The sequence below is a fragment of the Pinus tabuliformis genome, chromosome 8 (assembly GCF_031772625.1).
Source record: "Pinus tabuliformis cultivar Carrire ecotype Pingquan chromosome 8, CPIR1, whole genome shotgun sequence".
NCBI classification, from domain to species: domain Eukaryota; kingdom Viridiplantae; phylum Streptophyta; class Pinopsida; order Pinales; family Pinaceae; genus Pinus; species Pinus tabuliformis.
In genome coordinates this window covers 428,228,964-428,236,977 of record NC_142294.1, presented here as the reverse complement: position 1 = coordinate 428,236,977, position 8,014 = coordinate 428,228,964, and the positions used below count along the sequence as shown (strand labels likewise).

The following is an 8,014-nucleotide window of genomic DNA, read 5'->3' as shown; positions in this document are numbered from 1 at the left end:
TATATATACATAAGTTTGAACTATAAAAAATTTGAATCTCTGAGTTTTTAATTTATATAATACTTTATAACCATGAACAATTAAACTGCTATATAAACTAACTTTTTTGTTATTCTAATTTCATTTATATAATAAAACCTTTTAAACCATTAAAACCAAAATCATACTTAAAATTATATTACTATATATTCGAGCTTTAAAACCAAAACATTAATTCTATTTATATAATAAAAAATTCAAACAATTATAAAATACAACCATACCCAAAATTATATCAAATTATATAACTTTCCTCCAACTTAAAAAACCAAAACAATGAATAGTTACAAAACACCCTTTATGAATAGTTACAAAACACCCTTTATTAAAAATACAATGAATAGTTACAAAACACCTTTTATGAATAGTTACAAAACACCTTTTATTAATTTTCAATAGTTACAAAACACCCTTTATTAATTTTCTAGCAATGGAAAGATTTCTACACTGTTTGTAATCTTCTATAAAATAAAATAAAAACGTTTCAGCATTTAAAATACTAAAAAAAGAATAGTTACAAAACACCCTTTATTAATTTTCTAGCAATGGAAAGATTTCTACCCTGTTTGTGATCTTTTATCTAGTTTAGTTTCGGAAATGAGACTTTGTCAAAAATATGAATAGTAAAAATGTTGGGTGCACAACTAATTGGTTAAAATATTGGGTTAGAATTTTAAGATACCGTTAAAACCCCAATTCAATTTTAAAAAGAAACGATATCGTATGGCGTCAGATGCCTCGTCATTCGACAGACTTGACATTGACTCACTCATTAACAGCCTGCTCAAATCTGGGATGAAGATAATGATGGAGTCAGCGATTAATATCTGGGGTAGTATATATTTACAGCTGGATAGTGATTATGATTAATATTTGGAGCAATATATATTTACAGTTAAATAATGTATTTGTTTCGATTGTAGATATATATTGTCTCAGATATTTGTGAGACATGTTGATGGTTCAGCAAACTTAAAAATTTTAGTGATATCTATATAATCTTCTCAAATCTAACATGAATTGAGTATCATTTTCTGGGTTGATCACTGAGTCACTTAGCAGGCAAGATAAGTGCGTCATGTTTATATATTCGCGGTAGACATTTCAAGACGCTCGCCGTTACAAACTTCTATTTTACTGGTTTTATTCCTGGCCAGATCAGCCTCAAGTTTACTGTATGACACGTCAACGTGATAAGGGGAAACTTAAAAGTATCTCTGAGCGCCTCATGATCATGGATTTTTATCCGAAACGGTTTCGTTAAATACGATAATCACGGCTTAGAAAACCAAAATTGGCGCAGTCTAAACAACTTACAATTTCACTCGGTAAAGTTCAAATTTTTTTTGTTAAAGTAGAATTTTTAAAAATTTAGGATAGATTTATTTTAAATAAGGATATGACATGAGTTTAGAGAGATCAAATTTTTTAAAATTTTTAAATTTTTTTATTTTAGTATATCTATTAAAATTTCACGCATAACAAGCTTAGACATCAGTAGAAACCTTTAAGCTCAACCAAATTATAGCTATTAAGTGCTTCAAATTGTGAAATTTGGAGCAGCTGTGATGATGAAGAATTAGTTTTAAATTAAAACACTAAAAAATTAAGATTTTGAAAAAATCACTGAAGAACAAAGACATTTACAGGATCAAAGCTGTGGTAAAGAAATGCAATATATATATTGATTAGATGCTTTCGTACATATGCAATATCTGAGAACCCCAATGTCTGAGGTCGCATTGGATCATCACTGTTGATGCTAGTGTTAGAAAAAAGCACAGAAATAATTATAGGCCGGTGCGAATTCTCATGAATTCTAAGTGCACTGCAAGTTGGAGCTAGATTCTTTGGACTGGCGTGGCTCATCACAAAATCCTGTAATCTAGAAAAAATCACAATATCGAAGCAGATTGCCTCCTGAGCTGATAAGAAACCATCCCCGGCCTCTCGTTTCGTGACGTGAGGATGAAGAAAACAGGGGTAATCGTACGATGCATTTCCGTTGGGACGAAGACGTACAGACCGTAAATCTTGCATATCCTTGTTTCCTGCTATCATTGGAACTACCGAGCACTGTGCGGTGAGGAGGATCATGTGCTTGGAGCGTTTTCAGTCCTGGGCCTGACTTTTACTGGAAGTCCTTGTTTGGGGACAGGAAAAGGGCCATATTGAATGCCACTCTCGGTGCCCACGACATCCCACCTGCATAAAATCCAAAAAACAAGGATTAAAAGTCTGAAACAGATCACCATGAACGACAAACAAACCAAGAAATCCACTACCATGGCTCCGCCTGACAATATTTCCCTATATCCTTCTCCTTACAGTCGAGTATTTTCAAGAGTTATTATTCATCAACCTTGTACTTCTAGGAAATATTCCTATAGATTTGTGAAGGGCCTCCCAAATCTAGCCAAACAGTTCCAAAATCAACGTATTCCTTGCCACTTTTGGCACGTTTATATACATGACGTAGCCAGGTATGTGTGCGGCGAACTGATGGGTATGGGTGCAGCGGAAAGCTGGAAATTCTATGTATGTGGGCAGAAGCTCAAATCTAATCCGCATCTTAAAAACTTCAGGCATGAAATGACCTAGAAATCTGAGTTCGCAGCTTTTAAGTTTTTTGATAGATTTACGGAATCAAATGCTGATAGAAATGGTACCTGTAATTGGTTGTGAGATGATGGATTAGGATAAGTATCTCTAACTTTGCCAGTTCGTTCCCGGGGCATGAATGGACTCCACTGCCAAATGGCAGAAACGTATTCCGTTTTGGAGGTCTCTGCAACAACAAAAACTTAATCATATTCAGTTTGAAATAATGGTAAATTTTAGATTAATACAGTTTGTTTTTTAGAAAGAGTTCGGATTTTCGGTATGAATATTCAAAAATTGTCTAAATTTTAAATTTAAAAAAAAACCCATCTTCAAAATAATAAAATCCATCTTCAGGACACTAATGGAAAAATCCATCTTGAGGACAATAATCGAAGAAAGATAAAACTAAATAAGACAATATTTGAAGAAAAATGAGAGAAAGCTGAAGGAAAAAAGTGAATAATATATATCTTTAGATTTTGAAAAAAACAGTGAAAATAAAAAAAGTTACCTTGTTGACATACACACAAAACACTATATCTATATATATGACCATATACACACAAAACACTGTATATATATATATGACCATGGATCCTCCTTAAAAACCAAACTTTTTTGACCATGGATCCTCCTTAAAAACCAAACTTTTTTGGAACCATCTAATTTGGAAACCCAAACTTTCACTAACCTCAAATCTGGAAGGATCGAATGTATGAGGATCCGGAAAGAATTCTGGATTATGATGAATGTTTCTGAAAAGTGGCATAACCTTCCAGCCCTTGGGAATGAGGTAGCCTGCACAACAATAACAACATAAATTATAAAGCAGTCACTATTTTACATTATATCCATGTAGGATGTGGATGTTGTTGGATATATGAAATTAAAAATATATTATATATAATATGTTTATGATATTTTCAGTATGTCTGTTTAATATTTTTATTGAAAAACTCAACAAATCTCTACCAACCATACGTTATATAAATAATGTTGATGTTGTTGGATATATGAAATTAAAAATATATTAAAGAATTATGTTTATGATATTTTATTGAAAAACTCAAAAAAAAAATTGTACCACTCATTTGTTATATAAATAAGGTTGATGTTATTAGAATTCAAGTTTTTGTAATTTATATTTTGTTACATAAAATATTTTAGGAAGAAATTACATTTAAGATTTTGGTCGATAAGTTTAGAACTATTCAGTATGGTTCATCTTCGTCTTCAAGACAAGTATGGTTCATCTTCATCTTCAAGACAAGATGAAGAAATCTAAGTAGTAGGTTAAATAAGAAAATAAGAGAAAAAAATTACTATATTTAACTATAAAAGAGAAAAAGGAACTTTTTTTTTTTATAATAATATTTATAGTATTATGATTATGATATTTTCAATGTCTGTTCAATATTTTTATGGAAAAATTCAAAAAAATATCTACCACCCATATGTTATATAAATAATTCCTCTAGATTACCTCAACCAAAGTGAAATGATTCTTACCTTTATACTCAACATCTTTTACAGCTTCCCTGAACGTGTATGATAAGATTGATGCTACTCTCAAGGTCTCATGGATAACCTGCAAGGAAACATGTTAATCACAAGGTCACTTCAACTTATTTGATGTTTCAGGTGTCTAACAACATTAATAAAGTTTCATCACAAAAGTCACTTCAATTTCAATTTCATTCTATGTTTCAAATGTTTGACATTAACGATGATCAATTATTTAAACTGATATATCCTTATATTATTAAATATTTCTCTTTTGTGCATGTTATACATACCCTGGATGTTAACACCATGTTTCTGGTATCAGACCAAGTCAGCGATTCCCCCTCCTGCTTTGCTTGTTTAATGGCCTCTTGCTCAGCCTGCACATCCAGAATCTTTGTTATTCATATCGTATCGTGCAACAGTTTCCAAAAGCCCAGAAAACATTTTAAATGATATCTAGCTTCCCAGTTTAAAGAGATATATATTTTTCTGAGCTTTCATTCACCAATTGCCTGTCTTGTCTGTCTTGTCAGGATGATGTAAGTGGTGACGATATATATGTCATAAATTAAAAATGCAATGGTTGGAAAGCAACCAAAAAGCTACCGAAATTTGAAAATAGTTTCATCCATTACCGTGACAGCCTCCAGAATCTGGGGGTGTTCGGTAAGGTATTTGACGATCCATGTCAAGAGACTTGCAGTCGTATCGTGTGCTGCAAAAAGGACACCAATTACGTTGTCTGCAATCTGGTCTTCGTTAAGAGTTTGCCCACTTTCGTCCTCAGAATTCATCAAAATTTCCAGCAAGCCCTTCTGAATAGGCACAGTTGTTGTTCGTCTCTCCTCAATAATTTTGTTCAGTATTTCTCTCAGTTTCTTTCTTGCCTGAATCAAACCCAATATAAGAAACATCAGTTTAGATTATTTAAATACAAAGCAGACTAGGGAATTAAAGGCAGTTTATGCAGGTAGAATATAACTGGACAAATACCTTGAGCGACTTATTGAAAAGAGTACCAGGCAGGTTGATTTGCAATGAATTGTATCCCTTCTCGAGAATGTAGTAATACTTAAGAAGATCTTTCTTATAAGAAACGTTCAGAAGGCCGAATATGGAATAGATTCCAACTTCAAATGCATACTGCAGGTCCATACCGACAATTTCTGTGAGCTGATTATAATTTATATTACAATTTTTATTTAAAGGAAAACCATCGTCCTTAACTTACTTGGAAGTGAGATTAATTGTAGAATATTTCAGAGAAGTGATAGTCCTTAACTTAATTGGCAGTGAGATTAATTGTAGAATATTTCAGAGAAGTCATAGATAAGATTGCAGATATTGAAATATTTTAGAAATCTGATATGATTACCGATATTAAAATATTGTAGATATTTAACAGATAAGAGCCAAATCAATGGTTTGACTTTTCATCTCAAATTTCTAGAATATTCATGAATAAGTAATCTACTTAATTACAAACTACAACCTAGAAACATAAATTGAATTGAAGTTGGGTGTGGCTCACCTTTTTCATTTCCTGATACGTGACGATCGTCTGGCCTTTCCATGTCTTTAGAATATCGAGCGCGATATTCTCGATATCTGGCACACTGCCCCGGACAGCCTCGGGAAGAAATGAACTCAAAATGAGTTTCCTAATGCGTGCATGATACTCTCCTTGATGGAAAAATACAGCATTTCGGCCCAAGAGCCGCTCCTTGCTTGCAGGAAATGTCGGTTTGAAGAGATCAGCTTTGTTGACAAGAATGAAATTCACAGCCTCCGGGTTGGCAATCATAATGCAAGGGCATCCCAGTATATGGGTTTTAAAGATATCTCCATACCTGCACAGAATTTGACAAATTGTGAGCTGTAAGGCACCAGATTATCAAAAACAATTGTAAACGCACTAATAGTTCAACAAGATTTTCTAAGGGTATCAGACAGTGGAGGATAATTTAAATTTATATCCAAATTTGATCTATTTCTTTATGTGGTTCTAATCTAGATTACTTATGTTTACAAACAACATTTATTACATTTATGAACAATATTTATTTGCTATTTAGACAATATCTACTTGCTATTAGAAAAAATCAAAATAGATAATTTTTTAATCTAGCTTATTTATATATCTATTTGCTATTTGAACAACATCTACTTGTTATTAGAAAAAATCAAAATAGATAATCCCTTTACATGATCCCTTTACATGATCAGTCATGTCATAGCTTAAAATTCAAAACCAGATAAAAAGAAAAACAAAGACCATCCCCACCACAAGTCCTAATTCTGATTCTCTTATTACCAACCCTACCAACTACTGAACAACTACTGAATAAGATATTTCTTACCAGACTGACTGACAATGGAATAACAAGTGAAAGACAAAGACCATCCCCACCACCAGCCCTAATTCTAATTCTCTTATTCCCAACCCTAACAGCTGAATAAGATATTTCTTACCCCCACTAAAAGTGTAGTAAGAAGTGAACGTGTCAGCGGAAGAAGAAGTGAAAGTGTCGGTAATGACAGGAAAGCTCTAGAGTTTGTTCTATTGACAAATGTCAGTAGTCGACAGACATCACGTTTTTTCAAAGGGATCTACCAAAAATACTAAAATAGAAAAACCATCACAAGACGATAATTTCGAGCCAATGATACAAAAGCTTGGTTTGTGCTAGAAGAGAAATGCATATACGTGAATCCTCACAACTCCATTCTCCACCACACAGTCTATTCGAAAGAGATGGGAAATCACAAAAATGACAAGAGGTATGGCATCATATATTGTCTCAAATGTTGTTATCAGGTTACGAATATACAATAAACAAATGTATGGACATGAGGAAGCCAGACAGCAATAATGGATGAGGAGCAATATTATAGAACTATAGCTTTGACCAGAGCAGAGCAAGGAAGGAAATATTAAGCATCTCTTTTGTTTAATAGAGAAGAAGACATTAGGATGTTAGGAGAATGACTCAAGTGTTTCTCCAACGTATGGAAATCCCATGGATCTTGGAGGCAATCGTCTACCTCTGAAAAATAACACATGATGCCATAGTGTTACGAGCATATAATATAGTCCCACAACTATCAAGGCTGCTAGTAGAAGTAACACCATTGTAGCCATGATATGCAATAGACGTTGGCCAATTCAGTTGCAGAGTCCTTCGTTCAACAACCTCTCAGTCTTATTATTTTTGTTTCAAACACAGATGGGAATAGAGATTAAGAGCGATTGAGAAAGTGAAGGTTCGAAACTAACTCCACCATTAAAATAACTTCAGAGAGTAGAAAACTTCCAGTAAAACAAACCACTAAAAACAATAAGGAGAGAAGAAGAACAACAGCGGAGGAAGCATGGAAGCAGGAGATGGAAATGAAACCCAGATGCCAAGTTTTAGACCGACAATACACAGAGATGTGAAGAAAGATTTGCAATAATTCAGCAAAGATTCACAATCAACTCTCGACCATGGAAGAGCTTAAGAAAATAGCGCAGTGATTATAAACGAAACTGCAGAGCAAGAATGGAGAAAGCATCGAAGTAGCACAAACAGCACCAGCGAATGAAATGAAACGAAGCAATACAGAACTGACGATGAGATTCAAAGGGGAAGTGGAGTTTTATAGAGTTTCCACCAGAAACCGACATCCACTCACCGGCCAAACCACAGACATTTCTATAAATGTTAAAGCAATTTCTCGTGGTTTCGAGTACACTGAATATGATGTCAAAACCATTTGAAGATTGTTGCTGAAAAGTCTACGCTGTGGAGCCAAATAACCAATTGCCTCGTGGTTGTGCAATAACCAAAACCCGGTTACACCATGCGTCACGTTATGTTTGCCA

General features: G+C 33.6%; 1 protein-coding gene across 1 annotated transcript; it reads right to left on the bottom strand.

The window, feature by feature from the left end:
* Positions 1-1,702: 1,702 nt before the first annotated feature.
* On the bottom strand, positions 1,703-6,014 carry LOC149235881 (abscisic acid 8'-hydroxylase 1-like). Its single transcript, XM_089461474.1, has 8 exons — positions 5,681-6,014; positions 5,143-5,292; positions 4,785-5,036; positions 4,440-4,526; positions 4,153-4,231; positions 3,335-3,441; positions 2,709-2,827; positions 1,703-2,244 (listed from the first exon to the last, which is right to left on the bottom strand). Exons 1-8 carry the CDS (start codon positions 5,951-5,953, stop codon positions 2,133-2,135), a joined length of 1,179 nt encoding a protein of 392 aa, XP_089317600.1. The 5' UTR covers positions 5,954-6,014; the 3' UTR covers positions 1,703-2,132.
* Positions 6,015-8,014: the final 2,000 nt, after the last annotated feature.

Bases quoted from the DNA above. Each gene is read 5' to 3' on its own strand.
- LOC149235881 (XM_089461474.1), bottom strand. From the start codon at position 5,953: ATGATTGCCAACCCGGAGGCTGTGAATTTCATTCTTGTCAACAAAGCT. The intron at 5,293-5,680 runs GTGAGCCACACC...ATGGACCTGCAG, and splicing joins CGTATCAGGAAATGAAAAAG to TATGCATTTGAAGTTGGAAT. The intron at 2,245-2,708 runs GTACCATTTCTA...GATTTTATGCAG, and splicing joins CATCTCACAACCAATTACAG to GTGGGATGTCGTGGGCACCG.